This window comes from Chroicocephalus ridibundus, chromosome 22, assembly GCF_963924245.1.
Source record: "Chroicocephalus ridibundus chromosome 22, bChrRid1.1, whole genome shotgun sequence".
Lineage (NCBI taxonomy): Eukaryota > Metazoa > Chordata > Aves > Charadriiformes > Laridae > Chroicocephalus > Chroicocephalus ridibundus.
The window spans coordinates 5,539,739-5,560,580 of NC_086305.1; the positions used below are offsets into that span (position 1 = coordinate 5,539,739).

Sequence of the window (20,842 nt, forward strand, 5' to 3'; positions counted from 1 at the left end):
CCTACAACAGCTTTTTAAACATCAGGCTCAGCAGGGAGGCCACCCCCCTCACTGCCACCGCTGGGGCTGACGTGCTTTTTTGGTGTAAATGCTAACGGGAAGCTCGAAAGCAGCTGTGTCGCTGGTGGGAGCCACCTGACTCCCGGTGGTGCCGCCTGCTCTGCCACCGTGTGTCACCGCCTCTTGCGTCATCACTACATGACTCCAGCTTTCCTGAGACCTGGTTATGCAAAAAAGCCAAAAAAAAAAAAAAAGTGAAAAAAAGAATCCTCACTGACCCACTGACATGTTTCTCAGTGCAGGGCTGTGGCAAGTGGGCGTGCAGTGAGGCAGCGTTCAGAAGAGCAGCTCATCGTCCCCCTCTCGCCTGGTCTGAGTGGCTCTTGGGTGAGGAGCTGATGGCAGATGACTCTGGGTGTCTCATCTGATCGACAAGGTGAGTCCTGGCCAAGTTGGTGCCAGGGAGGTCACGGTGTTGGGGTTTTTCTGGGTGATGTGGGGCAAAGAAGGCAGAGAAACCCTACAGAAAACCATTACTATGCTTGTCCCTAGACCCCTGTTAGCTTTCCTGAAATGCAAATGACTTTCAGCATGAAAATTGCTGGCTTTTTAAATTTTTCGTCTTTTTTTCTTCTTTCTTTTTTAAATTTTTTTTGGTCTTTTTTCTTTTTTTAATGTTTTTCCTTTTTTACTCTTTTTTCACCTTTTTATCTTTTTTCACCTTTTTATCTTTTTTATCTATCTTTTTTCATCTTTTTATCTTTTTTCATCTCTTTAATTTTTCTTTTTCCTTTTAAATCTTTTTTCTTCTCCATTATTTCTTTTTTCTTTCCCTTTTTCCTTTTCTCCTTTTCCTCCTTCCTTCCTTTCTCTCACTCTCCCCTACATGTTATTTCTGTTCACTCTATGCTTCTCCGCATTTGTCCCTGAATTTCTCTCTTTCTCTAAACTTCTGACATTCAGCGCTCCTCCCTGCTGTGACTGCCAACACACCGATGCCTGTGTGCGCACACACAGAGATGCACACACACTCACCATATTGCAGTGCCTGATATCTTCCTCCCCAATTTCTCTTCTCATCCTCAGAGGGAGTGACGGAGGTGGTTATATTTGTAGATTTTGTTGTACACTTCTACTATGGTTGCCTAGTTGTCGAAGTTGGACATTTTTTTGCCTGTTCTTTCCTATGTGCTTATTTTGGTTCAGTTCTCTTCACATCAGAAACACCAACATTCATGCGCTTGCATATGCCTGGCTGGGAGACTAAGGAAGAATTTATTTTTGTTGTGTCTAGACCATCACTTGGTGTCTATGGCAGCCAGCACAGCAGTAGAGCTTGGTGATAACATAGTGAATGTAAGGTGCTGGATCTCCAGCCCAAAAGAAAGGGGTCGGCACCATCTCCTTGGAGAAGCCACAGTGGAAAAGTGGCTTCCTTGGAGAGAACCTTCTGCTGGTGGCTCCCACCCTGGCAGAAGTACCCACCTCTCAGCGGATGGAGCCCTTCGCGTGTCTCTACGCAAAGCTTTGCTTGCAGAGGTGGCGAGGCCAGGAAAGGCAGTTGGCCTTAGTGTGGTACCAGTGGTGAGTGAATGATTGCCTAGGCCAAGAACAGCTCCTGTCACGGAGGTCCCGGTATGGTTTTGGCGTTTGCTCAACTTTATGTTTTAACCACTGCAAACTGTTGTGAATTGCCTACACTAGTGAGCTTGCACTGAAAGCGCAAACTTTTTTGTTCTAGCAGGTCTGTGTGTGCTTGAAAATTGAAAATTGTTAAAAAATTATTAACACCGTGCAGGACTGTTTCTTTCTATCATTGCTCAGCTTGTTATGTGGTTTCTTCAGTTCACAAAGCTTCTGGGGACAAGCCTTTTCCTCTCGTGCTTTGAAAAACCTTTTGCATCTTATTTCAAAGACGGGGAGGGGTTGTTGTAATTTCCCCCTCTCCCGCTCAGACTTCCCCTTCTGTAGCAAGTTTGAGAGAGATAGGCAGAAAGAAAACTATTCTGAAGGCATGCAGACTTTATATAAAGGCAGGTGATACGTATTCATTATACCTGGAGGAAGGTTTAAAATTATTGTGTTTTTTCTGAAGCTTGTGGCGAAATCATTCTTGTTTTGAATTTTAAAGCTGACAGCTATAATGAAATTTTTATACAAAGAAAAGGTGTATTTAATCCCCCTTTTTCTGCCCAAGGCTCATTGACCTTATTTTGTTTCAGCAGAACAGTGAATTTTACAGTGAAGAAAATAACACATTAAATATTTTAATGATATTAATTGAGGAGAATGATTAACATCACAGTCATGAACTTAGAGAATTCATGAAGCTCTCCTTCAGAGGCAGCCTTTGGTGTTAGAAGCATTTTTAACGTGGCATGGAAATCTGTAGCCAGGACTGAACACTACTGCATGGTCTGGAAGCACAAAACCAAAGGCTGTGCCTTGAAGCCACATTTCCTGCTGGCTTTCAGTGAACTCCAAAACACAGCATTTCCTCCCTTGTGGGCAACAGTATCCCCAGAGTTTCTGGTTAATGTTGTTACCATTAATTAGACTGTAGGAGAATTGGGAATGTGCTGTCAACAGGCCTTGAGAATTACTCGTGAAAGGGTGTCCAGCTGCCTTGGAGTAATTGACTCCCCCGGGCACACTGTGCATCCCTTACCACACAAAAATCATGGTACATTCAACTCTTTCAGGTTGCTGTGGTAGCAATGGCCCTTTCTGTGCTCTTTGTCTAATGTTAAACCCAACATTCTTTGTATATTTCATAGTCATTGCAAGTAATATGCAGTAGAGGAAACTCCAGAGAGAAAAGCTGTTACGCAAAAGAAAATGAAACTGCCATCCTTAATTCTGTGGAATTAACCAAATTTCCCCTTCAACATAAGTGTCAAGATTGTAGATATAAAATGCAAGTTAATGACACAGTTGAAAAAGCTACTGAGTCTCATATGGCAGAGATGCATATCTATCTGGATGTTGCAAATCTGCCAAACCTCAATCTGCTGTTCATAATCACTTGGTTATTTATATAAGCAACATAAAATGCAGTTCCAGCTACAGAATCTTGTTATTGCTAGCAGACAGATAGTAACAGTAAACTAATACCAAACGCATGCTAAAAAAAATTGTTCTGAAGAATCTTAATGAAATTCTCTGAAAAGTTATGTCATTAGATAAATAAATGAAGACTGTGGGAGGAACTTTCACATTCACTGACTTTCAATGGCATGTACTTACTTAGCTGAGAAATGAAAAGATCTGGTTTTTTTCCTTAAGAGTCAAATTTGTAAGATCTCCTTACGTTTAACCATTTAGCGGGGCTCTTGGATGAGGTTCACAAAAGGATTTCACCAGCTCTAACTTTTTCTAGTTTTCCTTAATAATTTGTGCTATTGCCTCCAAACCTTTTGATGTCCATTCCTCTCCCCAGGCACCCAGCCCTTATACCTGATACTCCAGCTCACCTTCATTCCCACTTGGCTCTGGGATTTCTTACATCAGAAGACAGTTCACATTTTCTGCGAATGACCGGAATTAGAGGGCTCATTAATTTTCAGTGCTGTTTAGATACGCACATCTCTAAATAGCTTTAGAAAACAGATTGTAGATACCTGAAATTGGCACCGCTACAATGCCACATCCCATTTACATTCTTTGTAGATTTTGCTCCTGAATTTCACAGGTTGTTTTTGAGAATGGGAGTAAGATTGTTTCAATTGCTTTTACAAGTTGTATTTTTTGTCTTTGCACATTTTAGGCAGCAGATTGGTGTAGCAGAAGCAACCAGTTCATAGGGCATACTCTTTATTTAAGCAAATTTAAATTAACATAACGTATATGATAATGCGCATCCATATGTTTGACAGTGTATTAAGAAATACAAAGAAAAGGAAATCAGCCCTTGGGTATTTTTAGACCCCACAGATTACAACTGAGTGAATTTTTGCAAGAGACTGCATTCAAAAACCAACAACATATTAGTGAGTCTGAAACTGTTTTTCTAAGAGTTTCACTGGCAAATTATTTTGCCTAAAAAAACACGGAAGCTGTTTCTAGGAAGACTCAAAATGCTTCTAAATGACTACTTCAAATTTATTAAGAAAAATACCATTTCAAAAAGGCATTTTCATGCTAAAATTGATCAATCCCTTACGAGATAAAATGGTTCACAATCCTGAAACATTTAATTTGAGACAAACCCAAAATGTTTTCTCTTGATTCCACAGAAACAGTTTTGCAAATGTTCAATTCAGCCACGGCAAGAACTCTTGCAGGGCATTCATACATGAGCTGCGCTTTGCACCTGTAGAGGGAACTCAGGTATTTAAATAAATAGAGGAGAAGAGCCATGCAGATAGTAAAAATGAGATCAAAACTGCGACTTCGGAGAGAGATACACAATTTTGTATGTTTTTTACATTCCCAGCAAAACTGTTTCTTCTGCTCTGTATAGCTAATACCTACAGAGCCGAATTTGGACGCGGGCAGCAGATTTGCTTCTCCTATTGAAAGATAAAGATGATGCCTGAGAGCGGGTTTTGCACCCCACATACAAAATCTAGTATATTGTGAGTATAGGGGTCTGAGCAGTATAAAATGTGAAATTCCAGTTTGCTGCATTCTTTCTGGTGGGGTGGGAGAGAATGAAGCTTTGAATGATGGACACTGGTCTTGTCATGTCGGTGGAGCTAAAACATTCAAGTAGCCACTCTCCAAAACTACTTTATATATGAGGTGTGGACATTTTGAAGAAGATGATTTTTTTAAATCCCTTCCATGTATAATTTTGAAAGTAATTAGTAGCCAGCATTGCTTTTGATTTAAAGAGGATGTGACAGTAAATAACTATTCTGTTGATTAAAAAAACCTAAGAAGGACATTTCTCAAGTCCTAGACCAAGAAGGGAGCACTGGGAGCCTACCTGAAGGTTGAAACCTCCTATTTCTACATGCAACAAATACCCTTGCGGTATCATACAGAATACAACACTTAAAATTTTTGAAATATCTTGTTATGGTAAATTTTTACCGTTCTAAATTTGAAGTTCGCTGTGCTGTGGCTTATGACAGGCTAAATTTCTTGGGGACATTCAAAGATTTGTTGGGAGAAGGGAAGTGCTGTTAAGAAGTGTACTACGTGCCAGTTATCCCATATCTAGCATCTCTGCTTATGAGAAATAATTATTGCAATAATTAACTGCAGGATGACTTCTATGCCAGTATGAGTGGAATAATCTGCAGACATCAGGCAGTATTTCAGAAAAGGCTAATGACTGCGGACTCTGACATTTCTGATGGCCAAACCTAACAGGCTTCATTAAAAAAGACCGCCTTTTAAATTCAGGCATCCTTTAAGATGTCTCAGAACTGCAGTCCTCTAATAAAGAGGCTCTAAATCGTAAACTATTTTAAGAGAAGATTCCAGCTCTAACTTTAAAAGATGTCTTCTTTGCAGCATGTTTGTAAAAGGTAAATTCAAGTGATGTCAAGAGTTAAAATGTGAAGAACTTTTGGGTTTGTTTAGGTTTGTTTGTGGGGTTGTTTTGTTGTTGTTGAAGGGAAGCTTTCTATTTGTCTTGTTTTTGAGACTCCTGGATGTTACGTTTTTAATCCTCTGCTTCCACCAGAGCTAAACACATTTTTCTTTAATCGAAAGCGGAGACTCTACCTAACGAGGTAACTTCAGCTGGCAGAGGCTTTCAGGAAGACAGTAAATATTAGGAAAGTCTTATTAAGCTTCAGGATTTTTTGCCTGAGAGACTCCAAAACATCTGTCTACCTGCAAGAAATGACCCAAGGACCCGGCCTCATCCTTGTCATTCCTTCCCTGACTTTTTCCCTGAAACACAAGCCTTTGGAGCACAATCCAGCTTTTGCTGTTTAGCCTTTCTCACTCCTTGTGATTTGTCTTGCAGTTTCCCCTGGCTGCAGTGTTGTTCTCTGCTTCCTGGCTAGGGTGTTGTGTATATTGGGTTGACGTGACGTGTGATCTTACTGCGCTACCATGTCAATGTGGCCGCGGCAGCTGGGGGAGTGAAGCATCCCCTGAGTTTCGGTCTTCGGGGAGTCGAGGACTGGTCCCGTGCTCCTGGGCATCTTTCAGACCTAAGAGCTCTGGCAGGTGAAAATGCTTTGGTGAGTATTCTGAACATGTGTCTAGCTGAAATCTGTGCCGAGGTCACAGCTCCCTCCTTTTTCAAACCTGTGCAGTCAGATAAGATGCCGTTAACAGCAGAATTCGGCTTTGTGTTTTGAGAAGGAAGAGTGTCTTTATTTTCTTGTGGAGTCAAGCAGTTTAGGCAGAAGTTCCCACTGCTTCCATCTAGTGCAAGAGTACTGTGAATATTAATATTGCAAGGAATAACCCAAGGGATGGAAGAGATAGTTCATTGTCCTTTGCTGGTTTGTGTGAGAACTATTATAGTCTGGCTGCTGATTTCTGCTGCTTTGGCAGAAATCTGGAATGAGTTGTACAGCATTGGTGGAGGCACTCCAGATTTGACTCTGGTGTAGTTTCAGACAAAACCCAAGTCCTAATTTAGTGCCTTATCTCCTTTTTTGATGATTTAAAAAGGAAACTGCAGCAATCAGTTTGAATCTGGAAAAAATATTTCTAGGACTGGACCATGTGAATTTATATAAGCGTTTCACTTTAGTTACCCAGAAGTAAGTATTTTGAATCTGATAAAGCACTGATAAGCAGCCTGTTGCTTTGGGCACGGAGAAACTCAATGATTTGGGACTGAAATTAGGAGTTTCATCTTTAGTACAAGCGGGTTGTCACCAGTTTTATGTACTATAGAAACTCAGGCAGAAGTAGCCAATGCATGACTCTGCCTTGCAAAATCTTCAAAAGTTTCATTTATTTCCTGTGATAGCAGAGTGAAAGGGAAACCTCTGACAGAAAATCTTGATATTAACAATTAATGAATGAGAGATGTGGTCACGGTCTGCAGCGAGTGCCCTTTGCACGCGCGTATGAGTGGAGGAGGCCTGGCAGCCTTCAAGACAAGCCAGTAGCTATGGCTTACTTCCTTTAAGAAGAAAAAGAAAAGCTTTTAGAGAGCATCAGATCCTTTGACAAGACTTCTTCAAAAGAACACAAGGATGGGAGTCTTCCTGCCAGAAGACAATGAAAAAGGCGCCGTGTGCAGAAATTTGTGGTCCTTCATATGCTCTGCTCCTGCTCTGCTAAATATTTCTGCGCATCTGGGTGTGAATGGTTTCTATTTTGTGATCATCAGTTTCTCGTTCTGAAACAGGAGGGTAAGCAATGAGATGGGTTTTATTTAGGGTCTGCAAAAACTTTTGTGTACAGGATGCTGTGATCCATCCTGCATTCTGGAAGTGCTTGTGCTGGAGCTAGGAGCAGGAAAAGACTGGGAGAAAGGGTGGGAGAGCTTGGCTTTGGTTTGTCTACTTAAAGGAAAATAATTTCTTAGGGCCAGAATCTGGATGATGGCACTGCTGAGTTAGCAAAACCCCGTGAGGCTCTACTGTGTATGTGTGTTGCCCTCAGCGATGTGCTGAGGGCCTAATTCAGTTTTCTAAATAAGGAATAATTTGCAACTGCTCATGTAAGTGACCACACAATGAGCAGGAGAATAGGGAATGAAGCAGGTCCTGGAAGTTTTCCTGGCTGAACAAAATATTTTGGGTTGAGCATTTTGAAACAGATACGTGAAAAGATGAAGAAAGGAATCTGGAATATTAGATATAGGAGAAGGCTCTCTTTCCTGCTGACTGGTGTTTGCTGGGGAATGGATTTTGAAAATGGGGGGGAATGCCTTGTTTTTATGAGGATTTGTTCTGCTTTTCCTCTTAAAGTATTGTTACAAACTTTGTGACAGTGGTATCTTTGCAGCTTCTACAGGAGGGAATTTTGTCATTTGCAAATGATTCCATCTGTTTTTAAAAATAGGGATTTCGTGTGTCCTCAAGACCCACTAACTGTGGATGGTTGCATCTAGGAAACATTAGAAATGTGTTCACTTCTTTCCTGGTGGTTCTTGACTTCTGATTCCCAAGACAGAAAGCCACTGACTTGCTAACACCAGTGGCAGCCCTGCTTAAGCCAGCATTTCTGGCTTTGTCTCAGAAAAAGCTCGTAGCCTCTGCTTAATTTTAAATACACACTTAGATCTCATTGATTTCATAGTCTGCAATGACATTCGTGTGGTACAGAGAGGAAGGGACTTACCTTTGGGTCTAGACCGCCTCTCACTTCTTCCTCATGATGAGGCATCACCGTAACATCTGGGGTAACCTTCAGATAATTATAAGCTTTATCTTCGTGAACTGATCTTCACTTTTTTAAAAAAAAGTATTGTGACAGCAGTTTTTGTCAGATTCAGTATGAACCAGATGGAATTTTCCATCCCTCTGGGTAGGCAGAGGTGGAGAGCGGATGCAGCGCTGCACGTATTGCAGCATGTACGAGCATCCATCTGCTTGGTCAACCGCAGCCAGTCGTGTGAGTTCCTGGGCTAGTTCTCTTCTTCTCCCATCAGTCATGTGAGGGAAGATCTAGTGGCTGGAGGGCTGCTGAGTTACACCAAGGTAAATACAGCCACACCTTGCTGGTTCCTGTTAGCACAGGAGACCAAAAGCTGCCACTTAAAATATCCACGCACAAGAATTAACGGCTTCATACCTGCCATCTATGCCGCAGCGTAGCATAATGTGTTATTTACTGCTTTTCTACAAACGATGAGACACAGACCTGATACAGTATGGTCTGGTCCTGCAAATTTGTGCACTGTGATTGTGCTTAAGCGTGCTCTCAGTAAACCAGCTTCAGTAGTAAATATAATGTGGTGATGGTAGCGTTGCTAAATTGAGCTTGTTGGCATTAGTTGGCTTGGGGGAATTCCAGTCTGTCTCGGCACCGTTGCATCCGAATGAAATAGCTCAGATATCTCTGTGCTCCCCTGCCTTGTGCAGTGAAGAAATGGCAAGGGGAAAAAGAGCAATTCAGTTATTCATGGTTGATGTGTTCCTGGAGCAGGGTCCACCAAGTAGGTGCTGAAACTAAAGGAACAAGACAACTAAAAATGTTTGTAAAATACTCAGTACTATTCAGTTTTTCAGACATAGTCAGATTTCCAATGAAATTTTTATTTGTTTAAAAAAAATCAGCAAAAATGATCTGAAAATACTAAGATCTTAATTGTTTTGCATTTTCAGCTGAAACACTTGAGTTTCAGAATTCAACTAAATTATCCATGCCAAGCATAAACTGCTGAAAAGTCAATATTTTTGACCCAAACTATGAAATAAAGCGGAGGAAGAAAAAAGATTTCTTTAAAGTCCTTTACCAGAGAAAAAAACCCCAAACATTTATGAAGTGTCTTACATTGAGCCATGGTGTGACGGGGTCAGCTTTCTTGGTCATAGAGGCAAGCCACATGGAGCAAATACCGTGAAGACTTCGTTATTCATCAGTAGCATGCACTGAGGCATTTGCAGACCAAGAAATGCAAAACTGCGTCACTTGCAAAGAATCATTAGTAACTTAGGGGTTTTAAGGGTTTGGCAGTGCATTTCCATTTTTACGGTCTGTTGTAGACCCACAGTAAAATTTAGAGGTCAGTTTGCTCCCAATAGAGTAACACCTGAGCTGGTTTTGAGGCTAGTTGCCATGAGCAATGCAGCCTCAGCGGTGTGGGCTTTGACCACGAGGGCTTGAGGAATCAAGGAAGGCTTCCACAGCTCACAAGCTGTAACACCCAGCAGTTCTGCTGCAGGTGGTTTGGTAATTTTGGGTAGGTTCACATGGTTTGAACTCTCATACCTCAAGACCAAAAGACAAAATTAATTCTACCAAGCCCCTAACAAATAACCTGTTGTGATTAAGCTGCAGAGACAGTGATTTAATATCTTTGAGCCTAGAATTTTAGTACACCAGAAAGTTCGGTGTATCCTTCAGACTCTGAATCTGTAGAGAAAAACTTGATTTTCAAGAGTTCAGCATCTGTGGTTGTGTCCAGGTTTCAGAAATGGCCCACTCCAGAGAATCCTTGTGGAGTCTTGGAATCTGATTTCTAAACAAGTGCCCAAAGGAGTGCAGAGCTTCAGTGGAAAGCAGACTTTAGAAAACCTGGCCCGATGGTAAAAATGCTGGATTTTGAAAATTTGTCTGTGAAGGCACTGCAATACATTGACAGACTTGCAGCAACATTTGGCGCTCTGAGCTGACAATCCTTTGTGTGTTTTCAAAATTGACGTGCAGAAGAATTGTGACTTTGGCATACTGTAGTTGTTTCTGAGTCAGTATTGCTTTGAATTTGAGTTTAAAGCTTCACCAGTAATAGCGATTCTTCCATCAGTAGCAGCCACAGAAGTAGTTGTGCCGGGGTTCAGGCATACAGGTCGTTAGGGGCTGCTCTGGTTTCTCCTTCTCTGCTGTAGTCAATAGATCATGCTATTTCCCATTGAGATACAAAAAATGAGTAATACCTGTTCCTCAATAGCACCTGTTAACCACTGCTTTAGCATGAATGTGAAATACTCAGGAATATGAGTAATTAGAATGATGTCCTTTTATCTTAAATAGGCCAGTAAGATACTACCAAACCACAGATTTTTATTTTTTTTTTCTTATTACTAAGGCGAAGAAGCAGCAGCGAGGATTGAAACTTATTTACTAAGGTGCTTGCAGTGCAGTGTTTGTACCGCGCAGCGTTCCTGGTAGCAGTTTTCAGAGATTTCTGTTGTCAATCATGCCATGCTCACTGGGGCCTATTTATTATCTCATTTTATCAGTGTAAATTCTGAATAACTCCTGTGGGTTAGATACTGATGTACTAGAGTGGCTTGAGATTAACAGCGGGGTTCTGATTTAGTTTAGGATGATTTAAGATTGAAAAAATAGGCAGTTATCAAGCTCCTTTGTGTTAGCCTAAAGCAAAGATAGCTTGGCTCAAAATTTGTGCTGATTTAAACTCCTTAAATCCTAAATTCCGTTCTCAGTTTAATTAAGGTCGGTAAACTCCAGTGATGTTTCCATGGATTGGCTCTTACGTAAGTGGGTGCTGAATCAAGTGTGATAAGAAAGCTGTGAATCGAAGCTTGATCCAAAAATTGTCTGTAGGGTGGTTAATTTCATAATGGAATTTTGGTTTTATGAAAAATAATTGGAAGATTTCTTCCCTTTGCTAGTTTAAAATTATATTGAATATCATGTATACAGTATGTGCTGAAATCTGTGCATGTCACATGGCGTGATTTTAGGCAGTCCTGCAAGGAGAAGGGAGTTGGACTCGATGATCTTTATGGGTCCCTTCCAACTTGAGATATTCTATGATTCTATGTCATGGGAATACTGCAGCAAATCAACAGTTTTTACTTCAGAGATAATAAAAGAAATCTCTAACAGAGAAAATGTGCCAAGTCACTCTATGCTCTTCTATATGACATGGATATTTCCTGTTTAATCAAAATATATGTAGATTTATGCTTGGGTTTTCGTTCTTGTGGTTATAGTTAAGGATACTCCTCTCAACTGTGTTTTTAAATGAGACTTCAAACTCAAAAACATTGGTAATTGTAGATATAAATTTGTGATATAAAAAGGGGGAAATAATATGCAAAAATATAAGTAAAAGGGGGAATAATATGCAAAAATATAAGTAAAAGATTGCAACTTATAGAAAGGGAATTCATACTGACAGGCAGTAAAATTTAGATTCATACATTAAAAATTAGTAAATTGAGACGAATAAAATATATTCACCATATTAAAATGATTGAATTTTGTATGTATTCCACTTCATGCTCTCTTCTAATCCAAAGAAAAGGCAAGACCCATGGCCGTGGTTCAGTTCTACAGCATCTATAAGCCACTTGCTGGTAGTTTATTTAGTACTCAAATTCACACAGTATTTTAGGACATAGGAATGGTCAGAGTGAGTCAGCTTAGAGGTCCACCTGGCCCGATTTTTGGCCTAATATTTTTGTGATTCTCTCTTTATTTTTGATGACTACATTATCCCAAGGCAACGAACTTAAAATTTTAATTTTATGTTGTATGAAGATGTGCTTCCTTTTGTTTCTTTGAAATCCACTGCCCGATAATACCAGTAGGTGTTCTTTATTCTTGAGAAATAATGAGTTAGCATTTTTCATCAACTGTTCTGAATCTATGGCTGTTCTGGTTGCCCTTTACAGGATCTATTCTAATTTTACTACATCCTTGGGAAAAGGGATCTGAGGGTTGAGGGCCTGATTTACGATCACAGAAAATTGAGATTCAACAGCTGTTTTATGAGGCAATGTGTTTTGACTAAAGAAAAGTGTATATCATCGCGTAGATCTGCAGTGAATCAGTTCCTGTTAGATATAAGTTTTTCCTGGAGGGCTTTGTACAACCTGCTGGAAAGTACAATGCATCAGAGTCTGCTCTCATCTGCTGCGCAGGGTGGAGATAAGAGAAAGAAGGGGAGATAGGTCTGAACCAAATCTCTGAAGCCTGAGCCCTAACATGGTCTTCTGTTAGTGGAAGGAAAGCAGTTTTACCAGAAACGAAGATCTTCCGACCAGGTAGATAGACTGCATGTAAAAAAAAAAAAACCTCAATACAACATGTCCTCATTTTCACAGAGGTGTAAATAGTTTAGCATCGACATTAAACTAGGACAATACACATTTAGCCCTTCACAGCTGATCAGATGCATTGTAGAAGCGGCAAGTATAGTTTTTATTGGATATCTCCATGTATTATCAGTCTTTACATAAAAATGTGGCTTGCTTTCTGCCTGCTCAGAAAGGTAAGAGACTGGAAAAGTTCAAAGTCTCTAGAGAAGAAGGGCTTTGGAAATATGCTCTGAACAGAACTAGCAGCTTTAGTGCAAATCGAAGGTGAAAAATAAAGGAATGTCACCATTTTACTATGGTTTTGGTGCTTTCTCTTCTGTTGAGGATGCAGACAATACAGAAGATGTCTGAAGTTTTGGCAAAACATTAGTAATTTTCTTCCACGTTTATAGCTGCAGAAACAACAGATGCCAATGCACCTTAGGAAATATTGGTTGCATAATGTACTTGACCAAAACGTTTTTACCAATGTTACTAATATTAATGTTTCTACTCGTTCTTGCGGGTACAAGCTCTGTGTCACCTTGTGCTCTTGATTGCTAGAGTCTGCACTTGTGAAGAGTCCCAAGGCAAACGTCTTGTGGGTTTATGTGCAACTTTGTGGGCTGCAGATATAAATAACAGGTAGAGTTTAGACTCTGTGGCCTAAAACTTGATGCTTTCACATATTGGCCCAGCTAAATCTTCATTCCTTGCCCTTAAAAGGCCAGATCCTGCCTTCGATAAGGACTTTTGCTGCCTCCCACTTCACACCCAACCTCCTTCCAAACCTTCCCCACCTCCAAGTGAGTGTAGGTGTCCCCTCCCTCTGGTTTGACTCCTGCCTCTTCTCACGGACTCAACCCTCACTTCTCGCTATTTCACTTCTGCCTGCTTCAATTCATGCAGCATTAAGTTGGGGTCTGAAGGAAATTCCCACCGTGGCACGATGGATTAGAGTGTGAGGGATTGAACAAACGTGGGAAAGGTTAAACAAACGTGCTGAAATGAGTTTGCTGGAAGAAAGAGTTTGGGTTCGTGACTTTTCTGTTCTGTGTCACAAATGCCTCTTTTGGGGCGCTTTTATTTCACATGCTTCCCAGCTCTGTTGGACATTGAATGGTGGTTACAGTAATCTTGAAACTTCTTATAGGATCTCCTTATGACAGGCACCAGGAGCAAGAGAAGGACAGGGAGAAAGCTAACTATTTCGCCTGGTGCGGGTGATGAGTTTACACAGTGAAAAAGCCACCTGTTGATCTTTGACTCATTCAACAAAGAAGTCACGTCAAATACTAACCTGAAAAATTCCTGGTAAGTGATTAAGCCCTGAAACAATAGCATATTTCTGCCTCTTGACGCTGTCAGAAACCACAGGTACACTCACTGAAATTCTCCCTTTGATGCTTTGAGATCAGAAGTAATTTTGATCGAAAGCTGGAGGAATTACCCCAAACACATTCATGCTAAAGGACATTCTTTGTTTTGGTCTTTAGTTACTCTCAGAACCTTTGCGTACTGTTTGAGATCTCAAAGACTTATGGCTAAATTAAAATAAAGGCATTTCAAATGTATTTAATTACAAAATCATGCTGATTTGGACAGAGAATACTTTCATGGAACTTGTCCCAGTTTAAACCAGAACAAAATTCTGGTCACGCTGAGCACACTCGGATAGCAAATAGATGTGGATTTGTCTATTTTGCGTTGTGCAGAGATCCTAGTTGCTGACAACCTGCCAATAGTGAAGGTCTAAATCCATAAAAATAAATAGCTGATATTTTATCTGCAAGCAGCAAAATATTTAAGGAAATAGCTCCTACAGAAGATTAGTGTTTCTAGGCTCGTGTTCACATTTCTGCTGTAGGATATGTATGTAACTGGGTATATGATGGAACTCCTTTACATGCATTCACATGTTGTTTTGATTTTAAAAATCCTCTTTTATGCCTCATTTGTTGAGTGATAGCTTGAGATACCTTAAGAAGGGATCTGATTTTCAGAAAAAGTTATACAAGAAAACAAGGAGAGTACTTTACTTGTAAAACTTCGTCCTCTTTATGATTTATGAGTTGGATTCTTAAGAAATCACTAGTCACTCTTGGAAAACTAGACCATTCAAATGTGGTCTTTTACATGAAACTTGGGAAGTGAAGAACACTGGAAATTTTCAAAACTTCTAGATACAAATTACAACAGGACAATGTTTAGGAATTGTTTTTTTCCCGCAGATGTGTGAGCTCTTTTGATTCGTGTTGATGTGAACGCTCATGAAGAGCAAGCAGAGCATCCAAACATGGTCCTTCATCATTTCTGTTTCTGTATGTCCTTCATTTAACTAATGCCCTGCTGTGTTCAGAGGGGCATACAGCCCCCGCCCAAAGTGATGACCTGAATGATTCTGAATTATGTCTTACCCTTTTGCTTGTAGATGGCTGTGAGTCATCAAGAAGAGTGTAATTCATGTCACTCATGCAATAAATTGATTTAGCAAGAATGTTGGCTATTAGTCATGCCGATCATTAGCTGTGATGATTTTCAGAAAGGCCACAAGCCAGATTTTCACAAGCTCACGGCATCTGACTGCACGAATGTGTACGGCCCAGGCTTTCTAAAGGAGTTTGACTTCTCACTTCACCTGTAGTTCTGAATATGTCCATTTACTTTGATTCCTAAATAACTGTTTGAAAGCCAAAAATGTTCAAACTGAATGTTTCTGGCAAAAAAATTAATAATGTTTGACTTTTGCATGTTATGTTGAGTTTATTGCTTTTGAGTTTGGACAATTTTCAGCCTGAAACACTTTTTTCTTGGGGAGGAAGGGAGGGATGTTTTCAGCTGAAAATGTCAGGCAGCCCTCCTCCCCCTGTCATTCTGACCAGCCCTGCCAGGAACCTTGGTGATGTTGTCCCCATGACTCAGAAAAGCACTTTGCAGTTACATAAACAGGTACTATTATTATTCTAGCTACGTGGTGACCCAGGAGTGCACTGCAGTGCTAGTAAAGCATACTGCAACCCACCAGAGAGTGTAGAGGGCACCTTGACCACGATTTGTGCCTTGGTCTTTGTGGGTCCCAACAGTCACATAGTCATGAGACTAAAACGAAGGGCCTCATGCAGGGGTTTGGACACGTGACACATGGCAAACACCGAAGCTTCAGTGCATTAGGTGCTAATCAAAGTGAAACAATCATGCCCTTCTTTACCATTTTAGGGTAATCCTGTAGAGGTGGCGGTTTATCAGGCTCAGTGCTGGCTGGTCCCTCTGGCCCAGCTTTCTCTTAGGTGGGACCTAGTTCCTGAGCAGTCTGGCAGTGAAGCTTTTCTGACTGGGGTCCTTTCTCTGCTCCTTCCCTATCCGTCCTGTAGAGCTCTCATAACAATCTGTCTCCGCGTGACTCTACAAAGTAGTTTCTCAAAACTGAAGTTAGGCTCTCAAGATGCAATTCCTCTCACCGGACCTAAGGCGCCTGCAAGGTTTAAATCAGAACTAGTCACTGTGGGCTTTCTTACAGGCAACAGACAGCAGTCCAGGGAGCTCAGCTTTTTAAATATAAGTGGCTACTTCAGGGTAAGATATATGTCATGCTAAGCTCCCTCACTAGGTCTCTGTGAAGTATAGGGGGTGTCTGAGGTGACCACATGCAGGTGCCTGCTTCTAGACACTCACACTTGATCAGCACAATCCCAGACTGCCCAGAGGCAGGAGGGCTGATGTGGTTTTCCTGGAAGATCACCATGTTTCAGGAAGTTTGTAGCTTGGATGTGGATGTCTGGAGTATGATCTCTTAATTCACAACGTAGACTGTATCACTGGTCTTCTCTGCCAGCTTCTTCCCATAGTCAGGAATGTACCACTGTCATTGTCTTCAGATGGCCACTTCTGTGCCAGCGCTTGGTGCCATGCTGCTGCTCCACACCTGCCGGGCAAGTAACTTGCAAGCTCCTAGAGGGCATTTTCATAGTGTTCATCCACATTTGCTTGCAGACCTTTCAAAATCACAAGCTTCATCAAATCCAGCTTTCCAGGGTGGGACCAGGTTTTGGGGGAAAAATGGGGACTGAGTAGATGCAATAGGTTTGTAATGCTGCTTCAGCTGCTAACTAAGGTCTGTGACTGAGGTAAATCAGTTCTCCCTGTGCCCTCCTTATCTGTAAAACAGGGTCAATGAGACTTATTTCCTTTGTACGGCAGTTTGAGATCAGTGGGAGATAAGTAGTATGTGAGAGCAATTGTTATTATCCTGATTGAAGTTTGTTAGGCAAAGTGTTTGTGATTGTTCACTGAGTCGGCAAAATATGTCCTTTGAAGCTCTGCTCAGTCATACGCATTGTTTTGGTACCCCTTGATGGACTTTGCAGACACGGGTGAGATGTGAGTGCATTGATGGGCTGACAGTATTTTGAAAATGTGGCTCCAAAATGACAGAAGTAGCGGAGGGAAGCTGTCCTTGGGTTACGTGTGTGTACTGTGCTGTACCCAGTGTTCCTGGTGTGACTGCAAGAGAGCTAAAACAATCACATGGCTGTATTAATTTGTTCATTGGTATTAATTAATAGCGCCTTTAGTGTTGATAGTTTTATGTTCTAATTCTGGCAGACCCCTGGCTGCATTCACAACCATGGAAAACTTCATGGCACCGCTGAGCACCGTCAGTGAGTTGGCGCTTCAGCAGAGCAAGGCCAAGCTCCTCCACCGCAAGGTGAGCGGTCCCTCCCGGCGCAAGCGGGAGTTCATGCCAGATGAGAAGAAGGACAATATGTACTGGGAGAAGAGGCGCAAGAACAACGAGGCGGCCAAGCGCTCACGGGAGAAGAGGCGCCTCAATGACTTCGCCATGGAGAGCCAGTTGGCTGCTCTCAGTGAGGAGAACGCCATCCTCAGGACAGAGCTGCTGTCCCTGAAGCTGCGCTTTGGGCTCATCAGCCCAGACGCTAGCACCTACCAAGGTCACTCTCTCCAAGACTTTCTGGGAGTTTTTTTCAGAGGGCACAGAGCAGCCTCTCCACTCCTGGAAGCTGAGCCCTTTGCTGGGGAGTCCTGCTTCTTCAGAACCAAGAGCTTTGTGCCAAAGGTGCTGGAGCCAGCTGATTTTTCTTGCAAAACCTTTGGCCCATCCAGAAACGTCCTTGGCTGTGACTCAAAACCAACTCCCATGGACACACCTGGCCTTCAGCAGCCAAAGAGGCTTGATGCAGGCTTCGGACCCACAGTTTGCCCTCCATTCCTCAATTACCACTGCCCGGACAAATACGCTTTCCATTTGCCCTTCTCAGGCAGTGCCTGCTTCTTGTGCCCTTCCCCGTGTTCAGCTGAGGCGAGCAAAGAAAACACCACAACTGTCTCAGATGAAGATGATGAGCAACAAGTGCCCAAAACTTCTCCTCTGCCCCCATGCAGCCTGCCCTGTCCTTCAGAAGATCATTCGAAGGGCCGAAGCTATGCTGCCCTACCTCACAAGCTCCGGATTAAGACCAAAGCCCTCAGCAGCTTGGAGGAATGTGGCCTGGACTCCCACTGAGGGAGCAGAGGAAGGGCCCTCAGTGGGGCCAGTGTAAGACCTTCCAAAGACGTGAAGGGTTTGGAAGGAGGGTGTGTGGGGGGAATGTCTTATACTTTAAAGAGGGAAGTCATTTTCTCTGCTTTGCATAAATAATAAGGGAGTTTATAGGGCTGGGCTGCATCACTACAGCACAACTGCAGCTGGCCATAATGTTCGTCTTACTGGGTGAGACCTGCCAGACCCTGCGGTCTGAGTTTTACCTGTCTGCTCTGCTCATGAAACCACGCTAAAATTTGAGGTGTGAAGGGACCAGAGGCAGGAAGAGGCTAAGAGAGTGGAGGTGGTGGCCACACCACGTAACACAACTACAGCTGCCTGGGGTGACGACCATTTTAATTACCTTTGCTTCATCATCACGTTCATCCTCACAAATGTGCCTGAAGTCTTAATTGTTTGACATGGGAAACTGTTGATGGAAACAGTCTGAGACCCTCATTTGTCTGAAGCAAGAAAAAGGGATAGTCATAAACAGGCGGCGAATTTACACTGTCGTGAAATGACAGCAGAACCTAGTCCGTTTTATTCCCAGTTTATCATAATTTATCTTCCGAGAGAATGAACTCTTTGACCAGACACAGAGTGGTCCAGAAGATAGTTTCATCAACCTTTGCAATTATTATTTTGGAGGACTAAATGTTTGTTTTTTACTGAAATGCAAAACCTATTTTAGTTTTACTTCGTTACTTTCAAATAAGGCATTTTCAAAAATGCTATTTCTATATTTGGAAATTGCCTTTACAAAACATTCTCTCACCTTTAGCTGAGTTGGCTGATCCATTTCTTTTTGTGGAAATTAATTGCTTATAAAAGAAAAAAATAAACAAAGACAATTTTAATGAAAATTGTTAATTAATTGAGCAAAAAGCATTTCAACATTGTAGATTTTTTAATATGATTTTAAAATTATTTTACCAGCTTTAAATCAAGTGAGCAACTCAGCATCTGGCTGGTTAGATTAATCAAGGTAAATCTCAACTGGCCCAAGGCTGGACTCACATTGGATGTACTCATTGATTATTTCAGTTTATCAAACTGTGCAAACTGGAGAGACTGAACTGGAGACCTAGCACTGATGGTTTCTCTTGCATTTCAGTGCCTGGCGTATTTGCAACACTCAGAAATAATGGAGGAATCTAATACTCATAACTGTAGCCTTTTGGGTCCCTGCTGTCACCGAGTGTGCAGCACCACTGGATGAACTGCAGATGTGGAACAGAATGGGCTGAACGTTGCAGAAACAGTGAAGGCCACATTGCTCCTTCAGAGATCTGGACATGGAGGCACTGATTTCCATCCTTCTGTGAAGGAGGGAGGACAATTAGAAGTATACAGTGTCCGGGCAGGGAGAGAGATGTCCCAGCACGTTCTGCGGGTGGGTCCCCTTTGCAGATATAATGCTACCAGCTCACCCCCCTCCCATGTCAGCTGGTCTGCAGGAAATCCTCCCTCCCAGACAAATTTCTGCGGTGAGATGCATTGGGAAGCTTCAGCAAAGCATTGTTGTTGGAAACCTGCTTTCAGGCTGGGCAAGCTGTTACTTGGTTCTCACGTGGTGCTTCTGCTCCATCCCCAAGCATTCAAGGAGCGTCCATGCTAAAGCATCGTCTCCACATTGGTTTTAGCAGTTCCTGGTGACAGGGGTTCCCATCCTATGTCTCAAGAGACTGCCCTGTTGCAGATCTCCAGACTTTCTTTGATTTTATCTAATGAATTTGGGTTCAGACCCTTTCCCCTTTTACAGCATTTTGCTCCCTTTTACAGCATTTTGCTCCCTTTTACCTATGCACATGCTGCATATAGTTTATATATTCTTTGGAGTACCTGCTTGCACACTTTCCCTATCCATCCTGGCATCCGACTGCTTAGCCTTTGGCAAGCTGCTCTTAAAGGCAGGAGGCATCTTGAGCTACGGCTACGTTGAGCTGAAAGCCAGCTGAGCCTCATGAGCAGTAGCCTCATGGAGGTCTCTAAAGCCTACTTTATGCTGTTCCTCAGTCACCTCAGTTTACAAGCCAAAGACAGATCTCAGAGATGTATTCCAGGTATACCTGTAACTCCTTGTCGTCAGTTCTCCTCTCACGTTTTGTCTTTCTTCCTGAGGGAAGAAGGCTAATGCAGTTCTCATGTTTCTGTGTCTGTCTGTCAGCCCTAAACATTTTTTGACATGTTGGACAAATACAGCCCGATACAATGGAAGAAGACAGATCTCAAAGGGAATAAGCAGCTTCAAATTGTTCTCTTCTGCCCCAGCTATATATTTTAATGCAATCTACCATGTCCCTACTGGTAGTAAAAACTGCATTGCCTGCTCAGCCCTACTGGAAACCAGAGATGACAGTGGGAGCTAAACCTCCCAGCTCAGGTCCCTGGGGGTCTCCGCTTCGCCAGTACTGCCGCTCAGAGGAATGCCCTGTTCCTTTTCCTCTTACGCTGTTCTCACTAAAATTTCAGGCTCTGGAGAATAAGGACAATTCAAGAGTATTTTTCTAGAAATCATTTTAAAGCTAATAAAAAAACACACCAATAATAAGACTGTATAAAAGGACAAACCATGCTCTCTGACATCCCTCAAGTCAGTTTGGAAAAGAGGGCCCTTAATGTGAGCTGTACACAGGGTCATCTGAACTGTGGAGGTGTATCAACATGTGCCTAATAAAACTGTTTCCAGAAGCTGTGAAAGATGTATTTGCCTGTC

General features: G+C 42.0%; 1 protein-coding gene across 4 annotated transcripts; it reads left to right on the top strand.

Moving 5' to 3' along the window:
- Positions 1-282: 282 nt before the first annotated feature.
- On the top strand, positions 283-18,917 carry NFILZ (NFIL3 like basic leucine zipper). 4 transcript variants are annotated; one of them, XM_063358089.1, is made up of 3 exons: positions 283-436; positions 13,735-13,895; positions 17,184-18,917. In XM_063358089.1, exon 3 carries the CDS (start codon positions 17,206-17,208, stop codon positions 18,103-18,105), a length of 900 nt encoding a protein of 299 aa, XP_063214159.1. In that variant the 5' UTR covers positions 283-436; positions 13,735-13,895; positions 17,184-17,205; the 3' UTR covers positions 18,106-18,917. The 4 variants fall into 4 exon arrangements, with proteins under 4 accessions (XP_063214159.1, XP_063214162.1, XP_063214161.1 ...); XM_063358091.1 differs by lacking the exon at positions 283-436 and adding an exon at positions 6,070-6,143; XM_063358092.1 differs by lacking the exon at positions 13,735-13,895.
- The last annotated feature ends 1,925 nt before the right edge of the window (positions 18,918-20,842 follow it).